This window comes from Haematobia irritans, chromosome 4, assembly GCF_050003625.1.
Source record: "Haematobia irritans isolate KBUSLIRL chromosome 4, ASM5000362v1, whole genome shotgun sequence".
Lineage (NCBI taxonomy): Eukaryota > Metazoa > Arthropoda > Insecta > Diptera > Muscidae > Haematobia > Haematobia irritans.
This window is the reverse complement of record NC_134400.1, coordinates 42,760,005-42,787,335: the sequence shown is the minus strand read 5'-3', so window position 1 is coordinate 42,787,335 and position 27,331 is coordinate 42,760,005. Positions and strand designations below refer to the sequence as shown.

General features: G+C 28.8%; 2 protein-coding genes across 4 annotated transcripts in view; one reads left to right on the top strand and one right to left on the bottom strand.

The window, feature by feature from the left end:
* The window catches only part of Atg1 (serine/threonine-protein kinase unc-51-like protein Atg1), a 109,897-nt gene that overhangs the window by 41,949 nt on the left and 40,617 nt on the right, over nucleotides 1-27,331 (bottom strand). The gene's annotated exons all lie outside the window — the stretch shown is intronic.
* Nucleotides 243-27,331, top strand: LOC142232990 (uncharacterized). 3 transcript variants are annotated; one of them, XM_075303731.1, is made up of 9 exons: nucleotides 243-436; nucleotides 7,627-7,844; nucleotides 7,942-8,171; nucleotides 15,947-16,137; nucleotides 19,731-19,984; nucleotides 20,053-20,328; nucleotides 21,233-21,542; nucleotides 21,612-21,803; nucleotides 23,724-27,331. In XM_075303731.1, exons 3-9 carry the CDS (start codon nucleotides 8,119-8,121, stop codon nucleotides 23,888-23,890), a joined length of 1,443 nt encoding a protein of 480 aa, XP_075159846.1. In that variant the 5' UTR covers nucleotides 243-436; nucleotides 7,627-7,844; nucleotides 7,942-8,118; the 3' UTR covers nucleotides 23,891-27,331. The 3 variants fall into 3 exon arrangements, with proteins under 3 accessions (XP_075159846.1, XP_075159844.1, XP_075159845.1); XM_075303729.1 differs by lacking the exon at nucleotides 7,627-7,844; XM_075303730.1 differs by lacking the exon at nucleotides 7,627-7,844 and having other exon boundaries at nucleotides 243-532.

Sequence of the window (27,331 nt, the reverse complement as noted above, 5' to 3'; positions counted from 1 at the left end):
TCGTTATAAAGTCGAAAGTCGCGACTTCAAAAGTAATTTTTTCAAAATTCAAAAATCTGACAGTCGACTATTGCAAATCGAATAGTCGAACATTTTGAAAAACTCGAAAAGCACTATAAACAATGCAAACAAAACAATATTGAATTGGCAACACTGAGCTCATGTGAAATTTATAAAAGAAAAGCAAATGAAAAGCAAGCGAGTGGTTGGCATCTACAAAACTCACAAATCGCATGAATAACAGTTTTGTTTTAACTTTAGACCGCAGCGGTTGTGATCGTAAAGAGATTAGCGGTTTGTTTTCGTCGTAGCATTCAAAAAAGAGACTAACACACCAGCAACAACATGAATTGATCTCTCACTTTCGATGATAAAGAAACCCCCAAAACATATGACACAAAGAATATAAAGAAAATCGCAAAATAAATACAACAAAGTAATGATTTCACAAAAGAGAACAAAAACAAAAAATATGTAATTGCAAAACAAATGTTGTTATCGATTACCCAAAAAATACAATCACCATCACAAAGTAACAAAGAAAAATCCCCACAAAAAGTTAATATAAATGCGAATATTTCCCTCTTTCAAAAAAAAAAAAACAAAATACATAAAATCATTTAAGGTTTAATTAAAAAATTCTGAGGGGAAATGTACTTTACCCCATTGATAAACCTCAAAAAACCGGATTAGAGGTTAATACAACAAACGACAACGTGTAGAACAGCTATGAGAAACGCTAAAATCCCTGCAAACATTTTCTATCGAAAGTGTGTCGAAGTAGTTACGCCATGGAATATAAAATATTCAGTGTTATCGAATTAGCTTCCCCGTTCAGGATACAAATGTCTCACTATGCGATAGAGTCCTCGGGAAGTTCGACTCTTATGGCTAATAAAGGATTAAAACGGGATAGAATTTTTTGTGAATAACAATGGTGATCGCCAAGATTGAGCGTTGAATCATGTGCTACCCGCGCTTGTTGATTGATAGTTTCTTTTTACGCAGATATATTCTCAAAGAGGTGTTATTAAAAATTGAAATTGTAGAGTTTTAATTTTGTTGGAGTCACTTGCAAATACGATACTATGGATTTCAAATTTTCTTATATAATCCAATCTATTTTGAAACGGAAAACCCCCAAGCGATAGTTTTTTTAACGCCCCGAAATAGTTGCATTTTAGCGAGAGAAGGTTATAGTAATATATCAAAGCAAATCTCTTCTAAATCCCGAAATCTCAATTGATTCCAGAATATTTGTTATGGGGAAATATCAGCTGTCTCATAGTGGATTTCAACAAATAAACAATAATACAACACTATATTAGAGTGTACCGTTATGGTTTAAATACTAAAAGCTCTTTTTTGCAACCCTGTGAATATTTAATTGAAGATGTATGTAATTAAGCGTGTGCACATAGGACATTAAGTCTGGTTGCGTACTTCTCTAGTAGGGTGTCCAAAACCGACACCGGTTAACAGATTAATCGGATTCAGTTACACAAACCGAAACCGGATAACGAGGAAATTGGCATTTTCGGTTAACGACGAAAACCGGGTTTTGACCATCGGTTAACCGGTTTTCTGTATTTCAACGAAATTTCTATTTTTCATATATTTCTTCCAAAAGTGGAACTTTTTGCAGAAATATACTGAAGGTGAGAAATAAATGATTACCCTATGGAAATTTGTGCAAATTGCCACTAATGGGCCCATTACAGGACTGGTACTAGTGCGCCAGTTTATCGACAATAGAAATACATAGATATCCCACTCTTCCTTTAAAAAAATGTGTCAGTTCCAAAAATTAATTTTCTGACATTTCGTTTTGTTTTTTTTTCGTTAAGAGAGATTCTTTTGTATTCGTTGTCCATTCACAATTAATTTTTTATGAGGAGTTTTTTATTACAGAACACCCTGTTGTGTTGAAAAGAGTACCAAAAATCTCTCAATTCTCTTGATTTTCTTCGTTTATTCTTAATCTTCGGAACTTTCAAACTTAGTTTGACACCCATGGGACATCTATGTAATTCTATTGTCTATGATTATACTCTCTTTGATAAAATGAACGGAAATGTATACGAATAGCATCCAATATCACTGCAACTTCTCTATTTCTCAAATGTCAAATTTAATGTCTCTCTTTCTCTCTCTCTGGCTCTCACTTGTTGGCTGTTTGCATAGACCCTATATTATATAGATGGTTCATCCGTGCCAAACGATGTTTGACAGTTCCGAAGATTAAGAATAAACGAAGAAAATAAGAGCACACTTATATTCTCTTTCGTTTTCCTTTTTGTAGTTTGCCAATTTTACACAAAATTAGAACCTTTATTCACCAGTGGATTTATAAATATATTAATATATTAAAAGTTCATATTTGAAAAAAAAATTGTGATCAAAACCGCGAAAATACGAAATTGAATTTTGAGCAGCTTTGCTCTTTACGAACAACACAAAAGCAAATGCACGAAAATTAATGTTTGGAACTGACTCTACGAAAAAATCAAACCGAAATGTCAGAAAATTAATATTTGGAACTGACACATTTATTTCCCGGAGACAAGTGGATCGTCTATGTAATATAGGGTCTATGGCTGTTTGCAGTAAACGAACGATATTCAGTAAAAAATTGTGATAATTTTCAGATAACGGAGCTTTTCTCTTTGACTCTATGTAGCCCAAAAACGAATGGAACTTAATTGTTTGCTCCAATCTCAAGTTAAAACAAAAGAAACCAACAATTCAACTGTTAAGTTACAAAAAAAAAATAAACAAAATTTAGTATAAAATACATTCCCAATTGCTTGCAGGGTTACTACCACAACACATATTGGTGACGTGAATTAGTAGCATTTTAGCAAGAGAAGGTAAACTACACTCTCAATTGCTTGTTGGGATAGAGCATAACAAAACAACCGGCAATGAAATACAAAAGCAAAAAAAAACAAAAACATACGCAAAAAAATTTGACATTCAGTTCAAAGCTCCTCCTGCCCTTTCCTAACACATCACAAATGTATAAAAATATGTAAGAAAATTAAGACTTATGTTAATACCCTACACAAATACTAAATTTCCCAGATTTCCCCTTAAAAAAAGCTAAAAAAAGCCAGAGAAAATCGCTAAATATTTTTTTGTACCAAAAGTCACAGCGGAAACTATATTTAATATTTGGATTGAGCTTTGAAATATATGGAAAACCTTATTCTGGTAGCAAGGGGTGGATAAAAACGCAGCTGTATTTTTTCCAGTTAAGCATTTTATAAAAGGCAGATTTAGTGGGGAAAATACCAAATTGGCAACTCTGTATGCTTTCTTTAGAATAAAGAAAAGAAATTTTGCTTTCAAAAAATAATCTTTAGATTATTCATTACCACCGAGTCCACCGGTATCATGAATTTAATTAATATTCAAATTCGCGAGGCCATCGAATCAAGTAGTATTCAATGCTTAATTTTTTTTGCCCAGCCTATATATGACAATCTTCATTAATAGTCAATAGAATTTGAGGAAAAGATTATTATAGAGCTACGAGTAATAATAAAGACAATGTGAAATTATCGGTAAATGTTTTATGTACGGTAAAAAAATAGATACACATTATGTAGATTTATGCAACGTAAATTATTTCGTACATCCTATAGATCAATTACGAATTGTAATTTAATTGGTATATATAAATTACTCAAAAAATAGTAAAACTTTTATTTAGTTTTTTTTTTTCTATAATCACCAGTAGTTCTCCACGCATGTTAAATTAAAACATGAAATATTCCAAAACAAAATGAATGAATCGCAAGTGAAAAGCTCGACAAATTATTTTAAAAAAGTGCTTACGTCGAATTCCACAAGGAAAACAAGAATCTAGCGGGGCAATTAAATGATAATACTTCCAACACTAAAAGCTAAAAAATGGCAATAGTATTTTGAAATGAACAAAAAACAAAAACGAATAGTAATAATAAAATAACAATTAAACGATTAAATACCTCCCCCTTCCAAGATGTTCATAAAGAAAAAGGGCAACAAAAAAATATTACTTGTTCATAACTATAAAGAAACATAACTAGACTGCCGCTTTGAGCTGATAAGATTTGGAGGCGAAAAAGATTATCACTTGTATACATAAAACAAGAAGTACAACAATAACAATCATAATTTATAATGTGTCAAAAGAGAAAGAGAGTGAATATTGTAGCATAGGTATCACTGTTGCCAATTTTGAGGGTTTTCGACTTTTCAACTGTTTTTTTTTTCAGGCATTCAAAGAAATGTACTATTTAATGTTATGCATTTGGTAGAATTAATCAAATAGGAATAATTGTTCAATTTCAAACTGAAAAACGCTTGTCCGATTTCAAAAACTTTGTCTTTCTTTGTATTGTTCAAACATATTATGTTTCACCTTAGGGCATACACTGGTAGAAAAGAATTTTAATGAAATTTTCTTTGTATGAATATATTTTTAAGGCGCCAATTGGTTACTTCCATTATTTTACATGCAGCATACTCTCCAGGTCTCTCTTTCTAAACACATATATGTTTATAGCCTATTTCTAAATTAATATATGTTTGCATCTAAGCATATAAGACTGAAAAACAGTCTTTTTCGTCCGTGTACATAAATGAAGCAGCATAAGGATTTACTTAATACGTATTTCCCACAAATTTCTTTGATTTTAATTTTCTTTGTCCATAAATCTTGCATATTATTTAATTATAAATAAAATTATGAGAAGTGGTAAAACCACGTTCAACCTTTCAACTAAACAAATTATTTGGTTTTAATTTAATTTTTATTATTTTTGAACTGTCTTTTAAACTGAATTCAGTGTAACAGGTTGGCTGATGAGTCCCCGGTCTGACACATAGATTTGACGTCTGTATGTCAATTAGTTTGTGAGATAGAGCGTCTTTTGTAAAGCAACTTTTGTTATTGTGAAAAAAATGGAAAAAAAGGAATTTCGTGTTATGATAAAATACTGTTTTCTGAAGGGAAAAAATACGGTGGAAGCAAAAACTTGGCTTGATAATAAGTTTCCGGACTATGCCCCAGGGAAATCAACAATAATTGATTGGTATACAAAATTCAAGCGTGGTGAAATTAGCACGGAGGACGGTGAACGCAGTGGACGCCCGAAAGAGGTGGTTACCGACGAAAACATCAAAAAAAATCCACAAAATTATTTTGAATGACCGTAAAATGAAGTTGATCGAGATAGCAGAGGCCTTAAAGATATCAAAAGAACGTGTTGGACATATCATTCATCAATATTTGGATATTCGGAAGCTCTGTGCAAAATGGGTGCCGCGCGAGTTCACATTTGACCAAAAACAACGTGTTGATGATTCTGAGCGGTATTTGCAGCTGTTAACTCGTAATACATCCGAGTTTTCCGTCGATATGTGACAATGGATGAAACATGGCTCCATCACTACACTCCTAAGTCAAATCGACAGTCGGCTGAGTGACAGCGGCCGGTGAACCGTCTCCGAAGCGTGAAGACTCAAAAGTCCGCTGGCAAAGTAATGGCCTCTGTTTTTTTTTTTTTGGAATGCGCATGGAATAATTTTTATCGATTATCTTGAGAAGGGAAAAACCATCAACAGTGACTATTATATGGCGTTATTGGAGCGTTTGAAGGTCGAAATCGCCGCAAAACGGCCCCAAAAAGTGTTGTTCCACCAAGACAACGCACCGCACAAGTCATTGAGAACGATGGCAAAAATTCATGAATTGGGCTTTGAATTGCTTCCCCACCCACCGTATTCTCCAGATCTGGACCCCAGCGACTTTTTCTTGTTCTCAGACCTCAAATAGATGCTCGCAGGGAAAAAATTTGGCTGCAATGAAGAGGTGATCGCCGAAACTGAGGCCTATTTTGAGGCAAAACCGAAGGAGCACTACCAAAATGGTATCAAAAAATTGGAAGGTCGTTATAATCGTTGTATCGCTCTTGAAGGGAACTATGTTGAATAATAAAAACGAATTTTGACAAAAATGTGTTTTTCTTTGTTAGACCGGGGACTTATCAGCTAACCTGTTAGATAAGCTAGGACTGTCATTTGGGATTAATTCCGTCTCGAAATCCCGGGATTTTTAGGACGGGATTTATCCCGAATCCCTAGGATTTTTTATTAAAAAATTGGTGTCTTCATTCAGTATAAATGACCCTTACAACAGTGTCGACTGTGAGCGATGTTTTTCATCTGCAATAAGTTAGCATCGCGTATATCTGATAAAACTTTGGATGCTTTGATATTTGTAAGAAATTATTGAAAACCATGAAGTATAAAAGAAAATCTTTTAAATCTCTTGTTCAGTACGAAAGCAATATGAAATAGCTTTTTAATTTATTTTTGTGTTCATATTTTTTGTTAAGTAGCAATTTGAAATTACTTTTTAATTTACTCTTAATTTACTTGTTACTTTTTTGTTAATAAAATCCAATTAAAACAAATTTACTTGATGTACTACAATTTGTTGATGTTGTAGTTTGTTATTACACAGAATATTTAAAGAATCCCGAAAATTTCAGGATCCCGAAAAAATAATGGAAAATCCAGTGAGTCAATATTTTGAAATCCCGGTATTTATTGTTTTTATTGACAAACTTCGAAAAGACAACGAAAATTTCTATAGCTCATTGAACTTTATTTTAGTTCAAGAAAATTATTTGATTATACTTAAATGTTGCTGATTACTTATATGACATGAACTAAAAAAAATGAAGTACACAATTTTAATAAATTCCAATTCTCACTAAAAGTTCATATTTTTCTAAAATGGGTGAATTTTCCTTAAATTGTATTTGAAATCAAATTGTCCCTTGAAAAAATGTATTAAAAATAATAAATGAAAAATTTATAATTTTTAATAATTTTTCTTCAATTTAACAAAAAATATTAACAATTTGTATCATGTTGCAATGTTGTAGTTAATATTTTGTAAAATAAATCTAAATTTTCTTTCGTGATGGCTTCACTTTTTTGGGTTCACAATAAAATGCAATTTATTGCCGTGAAGTATTACATTTTCTCAACAATATTTTATAATTTCTATATGGCGGATTTTTAGCGATTTTCAGACAAAAACTAGTTGGCAACAGTGTTTAACATACAGAGAACACTACAGATGTTTCTCTCAAGGAAATGTTAGAATAGCCAAGTATGTATGCCACTATGACTAATATCCAAGATATAATATGCATAGACATGAGATGTTTATCTAGTTTTTGTTTTTATATATACTGATATATCAACATTCTGTTATTTCAATGTTAAATTACTATGCTCTTCTTTAAGTTATCTCATGTTAGAAGAGAAGGCAAAATTTGTATTTTGTAAAACAAAGAGAGAAAATGAGAGGAGAGGTCAATTTTATGAATGAAATATATAATAGTATGTCTTAATACTTTTTGAAGTGCTATTTGATTTTAGTTTGAAAACAAAACCATTCTCTATTGGGGGTCCCTGACACTGAGCGATTTAGAGTGGCTTCATTAAAATTCCTTTGGGGTGTTTGGTGGTTATCAGACTTATTTCGCTGATATTTTACGATTAGATTCATTTAGCAAAAGGGGTTGGGGAAGAGAAAATGAATGACATTTGTTTTTTTTGCAGAGCTCTCTTAATATTGACAAGCTTGTTGTGGTGCCACCATATGCTGGTCAAAATGTTCTCCAGCAAAGCAATGTTAGTTTAATAGCTGCAGTCGAACGGTCTGGTTATCGTTAACAAAAACAAAAGAATTAAAAACAACACGTGTCTCCCCCGGTCCAATTATGACAATGTTCTACATTCATTAATGAAATTTAAAACTGAAAAAAATATTACAAATTGTAAACATTGCGTGGTTTTGTGAAATAAATTATAAAAAAAATTGATGCTGCTATTAATAAAAGAAAATGCGTTAATAAAACATTTTTTGTTTTCTAGGCAGTGATATAATAAATGTAAAATATGATTTATAAATAAAAGAAATACCAAAAAAAAAACAAAACAAAACAAAATAAAACAATAATACATCAATTAAGCAATTTACTTAAAAAGTATTTTGAAAACTACAAGAAAACTTGCAACAGCTGAAGGAAAAAAAAATAAAACAGCCACAGCATGCATATTTCATATAAATTTGGATTATTTTTATTATTTATTTTAAGTATAAGGTAAGTGAAGAGATATTAAAAATATGTTTAAATTATTTTGAAATTTTTTCCTACAATTTATGACAGGCCCCTCTAAATATTATGTTCTTTTAGAACTCAAATTTATGATCTAAAAAAATCATTTACTTGAGTTTTAAAAACTTGTTGATGTATGACATTTTTTTTCAGCTAAATTAATGTTGTTTTTGCTAAATTTGAAAGACCAATACTAAATGTTTTAACAAGGTAATATATTTTATTTGACCAACCACACAAAAAAAAAAAATATTGACTTAATATGGAAGGTTATGCAACTTAAGTTTTAGGACAAGAAATTTACACAATGTTGAAGACAACTTTATTTTAAATAAAGAAATTTTAAAAATGCATTAATCATAATTAATTAAAGGAAATATCATAATCTTTGCCTTAAATTTCAACATTTGTTTCGTTAAATTTAGGACGGGAATCTTTGAAATTTGGTTCCATCAAATTTGAAAGAGACTACAAATTTGATGGAACCTAGATTTAAAGCTAGATAACTTCCAAGCCGACTCTTTGGCTTGGAATCCAAACCAAAATCTTTAAGGCAAGGTCAAAATCTTTGGACACAAGTAATCTTTTCTCAGTTGTCATTCTTCACTAATAACTTCGTTGGCGCCATGCCAAGAAACAAAGTAAATTTGCAAAAGAAAAGGGGCTAAATTCTATTTGCCCTGGTTTTTTGGTTACATGCTCTCCATGGCCTCATTCTATTTTAGTTCAAGTATACAATTTTGCTATTTTTTTTAAATAGTTGTTTTTTTTTTTCTAAAACGAGTGAATTATACTTAAATTGTGTTCATAAGTTTCTAAAATGCGTAAATTTTGAACTCCAATTTTTTTACTTCAAAAAATTTTTAATTAAAAATTTTCTTAAACAAAAAACTAATTATTTTTAAAATATTTTCATCAAGTTGACAAAAAGTATTAAATTATTTGTACCATGTAGCTATTAGTAAAATATTTTAGTTAAAGTTTCCTAAAATAAAACTAAATGTTCTTTATTTTTTTTTTATTCCAGAAGATGGTATATTTTTGTCCATTTTACTGAAAATGAAAACTCGAAATGTTGTGATAAGCACAAATACTTTTTGTTCTTAACAGAGAATGAAGCCGCCGAGTAGCGTCGCTGATTTCAGTCGCCGCCGACCATTTTTTACAGTCGACGCCAACGCCGAATATGTCCACTCATCTCGTCTCAAATTTAGCCGCCAATTAATAAAAAAAAAAAATCGATTTAAATCTGAAAATGTATTAATAATTATCGCATTTTTGCCAAAATTTTGAACCTTCCACCCACAATCAATCAATCAATCAATTCAAACTGCTATAACAGCTTTGCAAAAATTTAACTCAGAAAATTTTAATGAACTGTAAATTTGATTGTAAGACTGGTTGTACAACTAATCTCATTACCAATCAAATTGATTTTATAATGGATAATTGTCCTCCGTAAATTTGTAATGTCGACATTTCAGCCATCTAATATTTTTTTAAAAAATGGAAAAATTGATTTTCAAAAAGTCTACATTAAATCTTATTACGTTTTTAATTATGGAAAAGTTGACTTTTCGAGTTGTCGGCATTTACAAAATTTGGAAAAATCGACTTTCGAATTTCGACTTTTTTAAATTAAAAAAAAAAAACTCTTTTCGACTTTAAAAGTATGAAACAAACATTTCAAGCGTCTGACTTTTTTAAAATATGGAAAAGTGGCCTTTGGAGTTTTCAACATTTGCAGAAATGGAAAAAATCGACTTTTCGACTTTTAAAAATTTGAAAAAGTCCACTTTTCTTTATAATAAATGGAACTAAAATGTTTGCTCTAATCTTAAATTTAATGAAAAGAAACCAACGGATCAACAATTAACTTTATATTAAAACTAAAATATTTTGTGTAAACTAATGGCGATTTCGATTGGGGAAAAAGTGCAACATTCTCGAAATTGATTGCCAAATATAAAGGACACTGTCAAAGATTTTGGATCCTGTATCCCTCACAATATTATGAATTAACAATAACTTTGGAATGACACTATTATTTCAGCAAAAATACAATGAGGGAAAAAGTAGTGTAACACCAGGGCAACATATTTTTTGCGAAACGAAAACGCCCTAAGAAAAATGTTTCAATGTTTACTTTTCTTTGTTTGTAAACAAAAAACAGCTGTTAAATCCGTTTGAAACATCCCAACATGACTTGCTAGATAGAGATGGACTTAATTTTCAATTCACAAGTTTTTTTGGGGTGATTAAACAAGAATTATTTGTTTTACGCAATTTTAGTAAGTAATAGTAAAAATAAAATTTTTCAAATTCTACCGGTTATAAAAACTAATTCAAATAATCGAAATTTTAAAAGAAATAAGTGAAAATTATACCGATCCATTTCTCAGCTGACATGGAATTTGCCTTAAAATATGTGATAAAGAATGATGCGAACTCACAGCAGCGAATACCTTAAAAGATGGCCCATGTAAAATTCATTGCTTCTAATCCAATTTTTCACCAATTTTTTATCCAAAAAGAACTTTTTCCTTTGTGTTTTTCTTACACTTGTTTTGCTGGGATATCTTTTAATTTTTGGTTTTTTATTAAATCTGACTCCCTAATTTCTGGCAATTATATGATTTATCCAAACTTCTTTCTAATGTCAGTAACACTCCTTCCTTTAGTCATAATGTAAATGGCTAATGTTTGCTTTCCAGATTTCCATGACACACGATGACGCAATAGATATTTCTATATGTGTATAAGTGTCAGTAACGTATGCCATTTGCGATTTTAAATTTTCTTTTGCTTTGATTTCCTTCAAAGTTCAGCATTTCCATATAAACAAATACAAATCAAAGTTAACATAGGCGGCAGCAACACATTATCTCACTCGCACAATTGAAAATTATGGGAAACTTTTACAAATAGGACATATGCCCAATTAACATGCTATTGTCCTAGAGCAGACATGGATGGACGAGGAATAAAGGCGTGTTTTTTCCTTAAGAAGGATTTCTCAAAATTATAATCCATAGTAAGAAAAAAAAAAACGAAAGCAATGTCGATGATTTTTCTGATTATTCTATTTGATCAAAATGTGAAAGGAAAAAATATATATCAAGAACTTCATTTACTTGCATAGAATTTTAAGTAGGAAACAATTTTATGAATACGTATTGCAACAGATGCATGATTCAAATTCGAAGAATTAATCATAATGGGAATTCATCAAAATAAAAACAGCAAATCATGATGAGTAGCTGCTAATTGGAAAATTTGTTTTATTGACTTCTATAGTTACACTTAATTTAATTTTTTATATAAAATTAAATTTAAATTTTATTTATAATTTTATTGGGTTTAAGATAAGTTAATGAAACAATTTTTGTGCAAATAAAAATTTAAAACAAAAATTAAAATACAAATGCATAACGTAAAACCGAGGATATACAGTAGATATTAAGAAAGTCGTAAAAAAAGACAACTTTTCGTGTTTTTGACTTTTTCAAAAAAAAAAAATGGAAAATTTGACTTTTCGAACATTCAACCATTCGACCTTTTTAAAATCTGGTAAATACGACTTTTTGAGTTTTCGACCGTTTTAATACCTGTAAATCTGGTAAATTCGACATTTCGAATTTTCGGCCTCTTGGAAGACTACTTTTCGATCTTTTAAATTTTGAAAAATTTCAACGTTTTTGAAATTTAAAAAAATCGTATTTTCAACTTTGGAAAACGAAGTTGGAAAACGCTTTTCGACTTTGGACTTATCCAAAAAAGCCTACTTTCGACTTTTTGCCACCTTTTGACATTTTCAAAAATTAGAAGTCGACTTTTCGAATTTTTCAGAATTCGAAGAAATCTGTTGAAGACAACTGTTTCAAAGTCGACTTTTCAAACTGACATTGACATTTTAAAATATGGAAAGGACGACTTTTCGAATTTTCGACTGTTTCAGACTAATCGACCATTCGACTTTTTTAAAATCTGGAAAAGTCGAACTTTTCGAACTTTGACTTTTTCAAAATTTGTAAAACTCGACATATAAACTTTTTGACTACCTTAAAATGTGAAAAGTCTATTTTTCGAGTATTTGATTAAAAAAAAAATGAAAAAGTATACTTTTCAACTTTGAAAATTTAGAAAAGACTAATTTTCAACCTTCTGATTTTTTTTAATATGGAAAAGTCGCATTTCGACTTTTTCAGAATTTGGAAAAAAACGTCTATTAACTCTTTTGACTTTTTTAAAACCGACTCTTTCACAATTTGGAAAAATCGAATTTTCGACTATTCAACCTGGCGACTTTTTTAAATTCTGGAAATATCGACATTTCGAGTTTTCGACTTCTTCAAAATATGGAAATGTCTAATTTTCGACCTTTTGGCTTTTTAAAAACAAAGTTTATTCTAATTTCGAGTATTCGACTTTTTAAAAGTTTAGAAAAGTTGAGTCTTCGACTTTTTTAAAAAGTAGACTATTTTTCGACTATTCAAACTTTTGACTTGTTTAAAAACTGTAAAAGTCGGCATTTCAACCTTCTGACTTTTTTTTTTAAATGTGGAAAGGTTTTTCAGAATTTAGAAAAATTGGATTTTCGACATTTCGAGTTTTGGACTTCTTCAAAATTTGGACAAATCTACTTTTCGAGTTTTGAACTTCTTTAAATATTTGAAAAAGACGATTTTTCAATTTTCAAAATTGACTATTGGTCTTTTCGACCTTTTTGATCTATTAAACTTTTTGACTTCATGGAAAAGTCGACATTACTAATTTTCGACTTCTTCAAAATATGGAAATGTCGACTTTTTGAAAAAAAAGTCTATTTTTCGACCCTTTGACTATTTCAAAAATTAAAAGACGATTTTCAACCTTTCGAATTTTTTAAAATAAGGAAAAGTCGAAATTTCAACCTTCTGATTTTTTTTTAAATATGGAATGCAGACTTTTCGAGTTTTCGACTTCTTCAAAATTGGGAAAAGTGTATTCTTCGACCTTTTGACTTATTCAAAAATTGGAAAAATTGACTTTTCACTTTATCTTAATTTTGGAAAAGTCGACTTTTCGTGTTTTCGAGTTTTTCAAAAATTGGAAAAATTTACTTTTCGAATTTTTTATTTTAAAAATTGGAGAAATGAACCTGTTAAAATTTTTCAGAATTTAGAAAATCATTTTTCGACTTTTCAAAACTTGGAAACTAGGAAAATTCGATGTTTCGTGTTTTCGACTTTTTCAAAAATTTTAAAAATCGATTTTTCGACATTTTCGAACATTGGAAAAATCTAATCTTTCGACTTTTTTAAAATTTGAAAAAGGTGATTTTTGAATTTTTCAAAACTAGGAAAATTTTCGACTTTTTTGGAAAACCCGAGTTTTCGACTTTTTCGAACATTGAAAAAAATCGACTTCTTTCGGCTTTTTTTAAATCTCAAAATGGTGATTTTTTCGAGTTTTCGACGTTTTTAAAACTAGAAAAATTCGACTTTACCACTTTTTCAAAAATTGGAAAAATTGAGTTTCCGACTTTTTCCAACATTGGAAAAATGGACTCCTTTCGACTTTTTTAAGATCTGAAAAAGGTGATTTTTGGCGTTTGTTTTTTAATTTGGAAAGGTTGGTCTAGAGACCTAATTATAGTCAGAATGCGATCGATCAGCTGTTGTTTTTTCGACACGATAATTGATAACAAAACACTGAGAAATCGCCCTTTGTATTTTCGTTTTTTTTTAGTCAAACATCTTACTGTCTATTACATGGATCTAAACAATGATTTGTTTAATTTACAATTTCCTATATATGCCGTTAATTAAATATTGCGTGTCATTCAAATTGACAAAGTCATATATAGTTCAAAGTAATCACTTCGTTCGTCTTTATTTTTTTTTTATTGAATTATGTTTTCCATTCTAAAAAAAAAAAAACAATTAAAGAAAAATAAAACAAATCACACATTCTCATTCACACTCAATACAATCTAAAGTCTAAAGGTCTCACAAACGTCATAGCGACATTTATCTAAATGTCTATATTAGCCTCCTAAGAATTTTAAATTTCAAAATTGAAATAAAAATTATATCATAACATTAATTTGTTAAAATTGTATTTAGAACGTAATCTTCGCTAACTAGCAGCACTTCAAATCTAGGAGGTAATTACTATTGGACTTTGGATCAAATAGAAATTTTACCCTTTTGCTTCTATAGAAAAAAAAACTCATGTTTTAATCATAAAAGAAAACAAATTCCATTTATCTACAATGTCCAGTAATAATCATAATTATTATTATTGGCATGAGCAATTTCGGTTTTATCGCAAAAAAAAAACAACAATAATATATTTTTATTTTATTGATAGAGAATGAGGGAGCCACCCGAAAACTTTTAATAAAAGTATGTAGGAGGTGTGTAGCATTTTGGTTGTATTTTCTTATCAGTACAGAACATTAGAAATGTTAAATATTTTTATATTTATTTGGCTGCTTTAATATTTGAAAAATATTTTATGTAATTCTCATAGGCATGAATATGACAAAAATAAAAACAAAAATCCAAGTTCAAGTTCAATTTAACATTTTCATGGGTTTACTATGGGAGTCACCGTGGTCTCAGGTCATGGGCTAAAGCCTGATAAAACTATTTTTAGGAATCAGCTGACCATAACTGATTGCTGAAAAATACATACAAAAAATATACAACGCTGTGTATAGAGATGCCCCATGGCACAATTATTTATAAGGTAGCCTTAATTCATCAGGTGTCTTTAAAGAGCTCATAAAAACGTCAAAATATATTGTTAACATTTTGACTTTTATTGTTGTTAAAAAATTAAAATTAAATTAGAAATTCAAAAATAACTCTAATACAAGGAAGAAATTTGTAAATATTCACAGAAAAAATATCACCAAAATGTTTCCAATTAAAAAGTTGAAAATTTTTTTCGATTAATAAATTCATTGATGCAAATAACTTTTTAATCAAACTCGGAAGACTAAGTCAATTAAAAAAAGTGATGGAAATCTTTTATTTTCAACTAAACATTTATTTCAGACAATATATTGTTTGATCAAATCAGTTAAGAAAGTAATTAAAAATAGTTACGTTTTTAATGAAAATTAATTGAGTTTTGCAATCAACATTGAATCTATTAATAAATTAATTGAAACTTGCTAATGAGATCAATTCATTTTTTAATCAAGCATTTTTTCAATGTCCAATTAAAAATGTGATTGATACAATCATTTTCGTGATTTAATACATTTCAATTAAAAAATTAATTTATTAATTTCGTGATTGAATCTGAAAAAAATTTTTGTCTGTTTTTGCATTGTGAAAATGTCCAAAAATCTTGCACACAATTGAATATTTTTCATCAAAATGTATTTCCATAACATTAATAAATATTTCTCATGAGTGATACAGAATTCAAACAAATTTTTTGTATTTGTTTATTTACTTTTTACTGACATTGTGATGAGCTTATATTTTTGTTGTTATTGGGCTAGTGAGGCTACCTTACAAATAATTGTACCATGTAGTTGCCCTATATCACTAAATGTATAGTATTGAAATTGATCTTATATGACAACTCTAGAACTGTGAATTTGACATCTGAATGCCACTTGTTCGGCAAACAGCTGTAATCAGCTGATTATCATATACCAAACGTAATGTCAAAGTTTATCATGGGAATTTTGGAATTTAAATATTTTAGAAACAAATAAAAAAAATTAATAATTTATTTTTTGTTTTTTCTACTTTTAGTGTTTGTCACACACGATCTGCTCCTGCCCAAAATCAAACGATCACAAATCATAGTGATTATCCTGATGACGATTACGATGATGACTACTATGATGAAACACAAACTCAAGAGAATCCACCAGTTCTGCCACCTCAGCCAGTCGGAACAACACCAAAAATTAATTTGGGAGATACACTATTGAATTTATTTGGTAAATTTTATACAAAAAAAAAATATATATACAATTTTTGAAATCGCACGAAAAGGAAATTAACATGGATTTTTTTTTTTTGTTACTAAGCACGTGATTCAGAGGTGATAATTAAACGTTAAAAACAAACGCCAAAACTGAATGGAAGATATCCAAAGCATCTATTCAATTTATTTGTTTAAAATAAATTAATAATGATAATTGTGAAAAATTTCTGATTTTCACTGTGAAATACGATTTTAGTACGGGATGTTTGTTAGTACTCGATGCAACATTTGTATGAGCTATCCACAACATCTCATGATTGCAAATCGCGTCAGTGTTGCCACATTGTTTTTTAATGAAATGACATTTACTCGATTCACAATAGAAATTTATTGTGATTAATATATCGAATCACATGAAATTAAAAGAGGCAAAGTGTAATAAATAATCACAGCAGTAAATATTTATTACTATTTAAGCACTTCATTCATTACAAATTTCACTTGTTTTCTGTGATTATTTTTAAACAGCTGATGCCAGTGTTGTACATTTTTGGACATGTCCTGGATAATCGAGTATTCTGTTTTCATTGAGTCAGTAACGGATTGGGTTGCTACCAATGGTAGAATTCTACCAAAAATTTAGATTTTTTACTGTTTGGTAAATTCACACAAAAAATTATCACCAACATTTTTTTCAATTAAACACTTAATTGAATTTGTAAACGGATTCAATTAATTTGTTAATTGATTCAATTAATTATTTAATCAAATCCGAATAAAAACCAATTAAAAAAATGATTGAGATTTGTTACGTTTCCAATTAAAAAAATAATTGATTCAATCAATTTGTTAATCAATTCGAAAATATTTTTCAATTACAAACGTGATTGAAAATTTTTCCGTTTCCAATTACATATGTGATTGATCCAATCACCTTTGTGATTGAAATTGAATAATTTTGAGCTATGGAAAGAGCGAAAAGAGAACAAGAGAATGGGTATTTATTCAACAACGTATGATGGAGAGATCAGTCTGTGGAAGTAACTTGTAGCGAACGGTTGGGTGCATGAATGCATTGAACGCAACAACAAATCATAGCAAAGGGTTGAAATAAATAAAGTGTGCAACAACAAATGGGCACGTGGTTAAAGGTGAGTATTAAGTTCGAGTTTAGCCGCTACATTGAAAACTAAATCAGCAAAAAAAGTCATCAAATTATACATAGTTGATGCAAATTTTATTATAACTTGATGGGGAATAGCCCAAAGCAAATTTTCGTAAAGTTTGTTTTCCTTAAAGTGGATTAATTCAGAAAAGTTATCGTGAAAAAATGGCGATTTTAGCGGCTAAACTCGAACTTAATACCCACCTTAAAGCTTGAAAAAATATATGGCGGAACGCATCTGAAACTACGTGTGTTTGTGGTATTGTAAAAATGGAAAACAATCTACGTTTATTGAAGGTAAGCAATTGTGAAATGTGAATACCATTTTCCATTTAAGCCTGTTTACATTAAACGGACTAAAATAATATATTTTTATTCATTTCTTTTCAATCCCATCAACTCGCATCATTTTATCAAATATATATGAATATAAGAATATGTTTGCAATCAAAAGGTGGGTACCGTATTGATCTTTTAAAATTGTAATTTTTTTTCCACCTAGTTTTCTTAAAACCAAGAGCGGTATGGGTTTGTTGGAAGATTCACCTTGAAGCTGCGAAGTAGCGTTGGCATTAAATTGCAGTTTTTTTAACCTGCCTTTTTCAGTTTGTACCCAAGTAGAGAGCAGTATATCTATCTGATATATAAACTAATGAGCTGAATTATGTAATGGTAAAAATTTCTCTTTTGGATTTAAAAATATGAAAAATATCCGAAAGAAAACAAAAATATATATTTTCCATTTATATTTTTTTCTATTTCCAGAATTTGCAAAGTATCATCAATATAATACCAAACATTACATTGTTTTCCCATTATTTTTGTCTTTGATTGGTTCAAATTTTAATAGACGATTTCAATGTGTGGAAATTTTGGAAAGGAATTGTTTCTAAAATTAAATACCGAGGTCCCTAATACACCTTTTTTTGCTAAAAGACTACAACTGCAAAAGAAGATTATAAATCTGCAACCTGGAACTAAGAATTGAACTTGATATTCTATGCATATAACGTTTAACGAAATTAACTTTTAATTGAACAGAATTAAATTCGAATTATTCTGTTTACTTTCAGAAAAACTAATTTAGCTTACAGGCTGCTGATTTATTGGAAATCTAGGCGCATCTACATATTAGAAGGAACATTCTGACATGGTTATTATGATAAGGAAGATAATGATTTATATAGTTTATTTTTCACCCTTTAGTTGTTATTGATGGTAATTGCATAATTCAAAAAATAATAAAATATTGAATATGTTTTATAAGAAACGCAAATTTTCTTTTATTTCAAATAAAATTAAATACGATTTTGGGGGTGCAATATAAATTTTTTGATTGAAATTTATAGCCAATTTCAATTAATTATTTAATTGAATCAATCAAATAGTTGATTGATTTTTTGTCGCGAAATTAATTAATATTTTAATTGATTCAATTAAAACTGTGATTGAATTTTATGTTAAAAATCAATCACGTTTTTAATTGATTCAATCACACATTTAATTGATTCCGTGACAAAAGTCAATTAAATTTTTAATTGAAAATCGTGTTGGTTTTCAATCAAAATGGGTGATTGATATCATCATTTTCGTGATTGAAGACATTTCAATTAAAAAAATTATTGAATCCGCGATTTTCGCTATTGAAATAAAAAAAAAAAAAAATCGTGTGTTGGTAGAATACTTGATGTTTTGGTAGATTTCGCAAAATATTTCTCTCCAATTAAGAGGCACTTCACAAACTTTTATTTATTTTTATTGGTTGATTTAGTAGTATTATTAATACTTTATATATTCATAGTAATTATAGAAATAAAATTTTCATTAAAAAACATTATAGAAATGTTGACAAAATTTTCAATTCAAATAAAATTTTGACAACATTTCCTATAGAAACAAAATTTTGACGAAATTTTCTAAAGAAATAAAATTTTCTATGGAAGTCAAAATTTTCGATAGAAATAAAATTTTGACAAAGTTTTTGATAGAAATAAAAATTTGACAAAATTTTCGATAGACATGAAATTTTGACAAAATTTTCGATATAAATAAAATTTTGACAAAATTTTCGATATAAATAAAATTTTGACAAATTTGTTTAAGAAATAAAATTTTGACATAATAAAAAGTTGAAAAAATTTCTATAGAAATGAAATTTTGAGAAAATTTTCTATAGAAATTAAATGTGATGCTGTTTAAACAGCTGATGTGAGTGTTGCACACTTTTTGAAATTTTCTAGATAAACGGGGTTTTTTTATTATAGCTCTTCGCATGTAGACTATCCAGTACTATACAAGCCCATCGATACAAGAAATTTCAAAAATCTATTTCTGATTATTAACCTTATTAATTTTGCCAATTCTATCAATTATTGTATTGGGGGAATTAATAAAATTAATAAATTTTATAATTTCTATTTAAAAATATTTTTCCCATATAGACATTCCCACCCGCAGCAATCATGTAGTGGAGCCAATTTGTCCTAAATCTTGTCTATGTCTGGAGGATTCTAAATACATTGATTGTTCCAATGGTCGCCTAGTTCAAATACCACATGACATACCGCCAACTGCAGTTATTCTAGATTTAAGTCATAATCATATAAAGGAGATAAAGTCAACAGATTTCTCACATCGTATTAAGCTACAAGAGATCAATTTAAATAATAATCATATTGAGAAAGTGACATCCGAGGTAACAACACCACTTACCACCATACTTGAAAATATTCCAGTAATTTTTCGTTTTTTCTAATCCTACAGATGTTTGAAGATTTACCCCATTTGCAACGTTTACGCTTGGCCTCGAATCGTTTAACTGATATCGATCCAAATACTTTCCATGGTGCTTCAGATTTAAGCCTCTTGGATTTAAGTAATAATGCTATAAGTCTACCAGAAGATAGATCATTTTTGAATCAACCATCTTTGGTGGAATTGAATTGCCGAAATTGTTCTTGGGCTGGCATTTATGAGAATACATTCAAGAATACATCTCGATTAACGGCATTGAGAATAGATAATAATGATTTTTCAAAGGTAAGGTAAAATAAGAAAACATATATGCTTCTATTTAAAAAAAATTGCATTATACTACCTTCACACTATGCACGAAATATCGATAAAGTAAATTTCGCCTGAAGTCTAAATAGATTTCAATTCCTTTGCAATGCATCTCAAAAAATCCCTTTTTACAATTAGTTCTAAACTTATATTTTTGAAACCCTGAGGTTGGTCCTATAGAAAATTTTGTCCAAATGTTATTTCTATAGAAAATTTTGTCAAAATTTTATTTCTGTAGAAAATTTTGACAAAATTTTATTTCTATAGAAAATTTAATCAAAATTGTATTCCTATAGAATTTTTTGTCAACATATTATTTCTATAGAAAATTTTGTCAATATTTTATTTCTATAGAAAATGTTGTCAATATTTTATTTATGATCAAAACTAAGTACATCTCGATTTTATAAATTTAGTTTATTTTTTGGCACAATTAAATTTATTTAAATTTAATTATTTTTAATAATTATTAATGTTGTTTTATAAAATATATTCCTATAAGAAAGATTTTTTTTTAAGTCCGCATATATGCTTATGTGTTTTCTACAAAAAACGCTTCAATACTAATTATTATAAAAAAGTTGGCAGCACCATTCTCACCTACTAAGCTAATAACAACAATGGCAACATGACCAGCATTGCCATATTGCACGTCTGTATGTTCATACTGGCAACAACGTTGATGTGCTTTTTGTCTACAAGTGAAAGCGTCTATCCAAGTTTTCATTCATCTCTGTTTTGTTTTGTTTTGATTCAATGCTGCTTGTGTTTGACATTTCTCTTTGACTGCAAATTTACTTTTAAGTTTTAGTATCGTTTGTTGGTTGTGTGACCATTAATTTATACATTCCTTTTTGTCGGCATTCGGTTCCTTCCACAGAAAATCAATACCAAAGCATTTATACCATTGAAAAATTTGATAAAACTACGTGTTCCAGAATTAAATCAAAATAGCACTGAGGAACTATGCAATCTCTTGAAATTCATTGATAACATCAGTTTCAAACACTTCGAAGTTAGCTGCTTTGAATTGGTTTTGGGAGCCACATACAATGACAGCATAATTTTGGTTACCGATCCACCTTATAAACAGCCAATTGGAGTTGATTTGGATACAACCACATATAATACAGTGACGAGTACGACAATCACAACAATAATTGCAAACGAAACGGTAGCTACTAGGGGTGGTGCGTATAGAAAACATTTGTTTCTTTTTGTGATTTAATTTTTGTTTTAATCGACTATTTTTCTTACAGGTATTGTCGATTCGAAAACAATGTCTTTCAATATAACATCGGAGCCGGAGCTATTGGTTAATGATACGGTAATAGCTACTAAAGCCTCTGTGATTGCGACAGAGACGGGACCCTCTAAAGAGAATGTAAAAGATGAGGAGGAAGCCTATAAGGTACCCATATCTCAGGAAGCAATAAATCAAATGTTAATTGGTGAGTTTATTGAATTTCATTTTTTGTGAGGTACTTATTAACAAGTTTTTCGTTTTTTAAAGTCGAGTTTTCTATTAAAAAAAACGAATATTTCCCAAAACCGGTGGACGGTGTTATTTTTAACAAATAACCGGCATGGCCGCTTCAAGCGATTTTTTCCCAAAAAGCATAAAGTATAATTTAGAAAGGAAAATCGAATTTGTCATAATAGTCAACGTAAAAAAATAATTCAATTATTGACATTAAATTAGTAATTTTATATTGAAATAACAAAAGCCGAAACCCGGTTCTTACCGGTCTACCGAAAAAGGGGTTTCAAACAAAACAGACAATCGGTGTAAAACGATAAACCGGCCCTTTGGTTGTGATCACTTTTATCTCCACTCATGCAAGCGACATTTCCGAAGGCTATACCGAGGTTCTTCAGATTAACAAAGAATCGGGCAGCATTCGTTGATAAGAGAGTAGTCTATGGTATTACAAGAACTGAATGCCTAAGTGACGTTCGGTCGAAAACCATACATCTTAATTTTCATCAGAATTTTCTCTATTATATTGTAACCCAGAAAAAATTAAGTAAGCTGTTGAGGTGGAAAAATGCTTGCCAAGAATAGAAAATTTTGTCAAAATTTTATTTCCATAGAAAATTTTGTCAAAATTTTATTTCCATAGAAAATTTTGTCAAAATTTTATTTCTATAGAAAATTTTGTCAAAATTTTATTTCTATAGAACAATTTGTCAAAATATTATTTCTTTAGAAAATTTTTCAAAATGGTAATTTCTATAGAAAATTTTTGCAAAATTTTATTTCTATAGAAAATGCTGTCAAAATTCTATTTCTATAGAAAATTTTGTCACAATTTTAGTTCTATGGGAAATTTATTTCTAAATTTTATTTCTATCAAAAATTTTGCCAACATTTTATTTCTATAGGAAATATTTTCAAAATTTTATTTCTATAGAAAATTTCATCAAAACTTTATTTCTTCAGTAAATTCATGCATAATTTTATTTCTATATAAAATTCTTGCAAAATTTTATTTCTATAGTAAATTCTTGCAAAATTTCTATGAAAAATTTTGCAAAATTTCATTTCTATAGAAAATGTCAAAATTTTATTTCTAAAGAAAAAATTTTCAAAACTTTATTTCTATAAAAAAGTTTATCAACATTTTATTTCCATAGAAAATTCGTGCAAAATTTTATTTCTATAGTAAATTCTTACAAAATTTTATTTCTGTAGTAAATTTTTACAAAATTTTATTTCTATAGAAAATTTTTTCAAAATTTAATTTCTATAGAAAATTTTTTTTTTGCAAAATTTTATTTCTATAGAACGTTTTTACCAAAATTTAATTCTGTAGAAAATTTTGTCAAAATGTTATTTCTATAGAAAATTCTTGCCAAAATTTATTTCTATAGAAAATTTTGTCAACATGTTATTTCTATAGAAATTCTTGCGAAATTTTCTTTCTATAGAAAATTTTTGTATAATTTTATTTCTATAGAAATTTTTGTCAAAATTTTATTTCTATAGAAAATTCTTCTAAATTATTTAAAAATAAATTTGAAATGCCGGCCAACAGCTATATCGAAAATTGCACAGATATCAATCATGGTTAGCACACCATGCAACCAAATAAACAAATTTTAGTAAAAAAGGAAAAAAATGCACAGGTATTTAAATTAGGGGAAATACTTGGTTCGGCTTTGGAAAATATGATCATATTAACCGATCCTATATAAATTTGGCCCATGATATATACATATCATATCGGTTCATTTGCTGATATATTTATTTTTATTTAGTTTTTATTAAGCAATTCACAAACCCCATTTTGCGAATTAAAATGTACTACTCTAATATATTCTTATTTATTTCAATGGTTTTATTTATTTCTTCTTATTTATTATTTTAGGTCTGATGATCATCTCCGTTATTGGCATTATTATAGGCATTTTATGTCGTAAAGATGTTTGGGGTATTAAAACAAAATGCTGTCGCACAAAAAAACCCACAGAAGATAAAAACATCGATGGTAATGGTCAAGCTGCCGAAGAAATACCCTTAAATAAGGTAGCTTAAGTAATAGATTTGTAAGGATAATCATAAAACTCTAGAATTAAGTGCTTCGATCTATAAACGTTTGTATGACAACAAATTAGATTATTAAAAAAAAAATATTCATAATATGTAGCTATCGAAATTAAGAGATTGTTATTCTGAATAATGTTTGTGACAATATTCAAAAGATATTAATATGAAATTCCATAATATAAACAAAAAATTACGCTATGGAAAGGATTTTAAAATTTTTTCTAGGCTAGATTGGAAACTAAAGAAAACGTTGATAAACTGTAATTGATTTTGTAAAATCTTGTAGAGAAAAAACATTTGTTGGCTTCAATCACGAATTAATTGATCCAATTAATTTTTAATTGAAATCAATCATTATATTTTTTTTTCATTTCATTGAAAAAAGATACCAAATTGAATTCAAATTCAAATTGAATCAAGGGCAGCAATTAAAAATTAATTAATCGAGTTATAATTTTAATTAATCCAATTGGTCCAATAAGATATTTAATCCATTGAGCTTTTTTCCATTTAATTTTAAAGTATACCAAAATCTATTTTCCATTAAAGCCTAGAATTGCTAATGTTTCTTTATCATCTGGCTTGCTACTATCGATATCCCATTCTATGGCAAGGAATGACATAGTCATCCGTCATCTCATTAAGAGGTTCGTTCGATGAACGCTTTGGAATTCAACAAGAATCAATTTTTCCAAAATTAAAAAAAAAAACTGAATTTATACAGTCAATTATCAAAGTCAATTTTTCGATTTTTTACTAATCTTAAAAAAGTGGATTTTCTACTTTTACGGTCATTCAAATAAAAAAAATAGATTTTTCAACTTTTTCTACATTTGAACAAAAATTAATTTTTTCAAAATTATAAAAAGTTGACTTTTGATTTTTATGAAAGCAACTTTATGACTTTTTTAAATTTTAAAAAGGTGGACATTATATTTTTGCGGTCATTCGAAATCGGCTTTTGATATTGCGACTTTCGACTTTTTGATTTTTTGTTTTCTTAAAAGACGACTTTGGTCACTATCTGAGTCAATTTTGGTCAATATCAAAAGTGTCCCAGATAGATATTAAAAAATCAAAAGTCGATTAATGAATTTAAATATTATGGAAAGTCGCCCAGTCAGAAAAAAACCATCGGAAAAGCGTTGTAAAAGCGTTGTGAACGGTTGATACACGGTGGGAAAAAGCGTTGTTACAACCCCAAAATGATAACATCATTCCACGGTGTATCGATTGTATTTAACAACGTTTTCAAAGCGTCATGAAAACAATATTTTATACGCTTTTCCGATGGTTTAACGAACGCTTTTACAACCCCAAAATGATAACATCGTTATACGGTGTATCGATGGTTATTACAACCATTAAAAAGCACTGAAAAACAACATTTCATACGTCTTTCCAATTGTTTCTAGAATGCTTTAGCAGGGTTAGAATTATAATTTTACAGTACCTTAAAACCGCTATTGAAACAAAACAAAATTAGTGTTTTACACTTTACAAAGGAACATCAGAAAACTTAACAATTACCCCCATTTTCATAAAGCTCCGTTAGTGTTCCGTTAACTAGCCTACTTTTGAACCGTATTATGGACGAAATTGTCATCTTGCATATATATTCCATAGCCAGTTAAGATATTTGCAATTTACTTTCTGTTAATTGGCAGTTAAAGCCTAACGGAGCTACATGAAAATGGCCGTTAATAGGAAAAACACATAATTAAGATTGACATTTATAATTGGTAAAAAAATTATTTTAATATGGTCAAAAATCGCTAAAGTGAAAACTAAATCAGTAAAAAAGGCATAAAAGTATACATATTTGTTGCAGATTTCTTTATATCTTGATGGGGAATAGCCCAAAGCAAATTTTCATAAAGTTTGTATTCCTTAAAATGAATTATTAAAGAAAAGTAATCGTGAAAAATTTGTGATTTTAGGGGCTAGTCATATGTCTTTATTATTTCCTATAGGTAATAGTTCAAAATTCACTCTTGGAAAAGTTTTAAGGTACATTAAAAAGAGAATCCTCTACGACACTAAAATGAACTTAACAAAGGGAAAAAGTTATACACAAATGTGCGTATTTCACACAAAACACTTCAGAATTTCTTAAGATTTGTACATTTTACTTCAAATGCGCCAAAAGATTTGTACATTTTACCCCAAATGCACCAAAAGAACATCCTTGCAATACTGAACTCCAATTTTTTCCTTCAAACAATGAAATTTTCTTTAAAGGTGGGTATTAAGTTCGAGTTTAGGCGATAAAAACGTCATTTTTTCACGATTACTTTTCTTTAATAATCCATTTTAAGGAATACAAACTTTGTGAAAATTTGCTTTGGGCTTTTCCCCATCAAGTTATAATAAAATTTGCAAAAAATATGTATTATAATTTTATGCCTTTTTTCTTACTGATTTAGTTTTCACTTTAGCGATTTAAGCGGCTAAACTCGAAGTTAATACTCATCTTAACATGTGAAAAAAAAGTAATTATGTCTAACAAAATTTCTTCAATTAGTCGATAAATAAGTACTTATATTTGGGTTTTGGCGTGATGTCAGAGTTTAGTTTAGTTAAAACTTTCTACTCATTTGTAAAATTACCCAAATTGTTGTTCCTAGTGGTTTCACTGTTAATGTACATATTCACTTTATATGATAAAGGAACATTATCCTATTATAAATCAATTCCTATCAACAATAATACCTCCATTACTCATTAAAAACCATTGGACATTGGTGGAACATGCATTTTCAACGATAATTTTATGGAAAATTTACTATTTAAAAACCGTAAATTAATTTGTTTAGCAAGCGTTGTTTCAACGTTGGGTTCCAACGCTGTTACAACGCTCAATATTTATAACCATCGTAAATTTCTGACTGGGCGATTTCAATTTTTTTGACAAAAAGTTAAATGTTGACTTTTGAAACCCAATCGATTAATTTAAGTCAAATGAAGTCAATGATACACTGCTTAGCCATCTTATTAAGATATATGCGTCTGCCAATCACAATTTTTAAATTTTGGAACTCTGGATTTAAATGCAGATTTAATATTGTAATATTGTATATATTTTGAGGAATACAATCCTTCGCGATTTACTTTTTGAGGTCTTAGGCTCAAGTAGCTTTACCAGCCAAATGATGGAATATGGTATTAAGGGCACAGGTTACCTATATCCTTAATAATACTTAATCCTTTTATTACGAAATTGGAATTTTTGATTTGTTGTCATAATATAAAGACGTAGAGATGATGTATTTAATTAATAAATCCATTTCATAATATGAAGAGAACAAAACAAAAAAATATATTGTAAATAGTTATTTAGGTTTATGTATTACATGGAATAACTTGCCAAAAAAAACAAACAAATAAAAAAGGGACAAATAAACTAAGTTAGCATAGTTTAATTGCAAA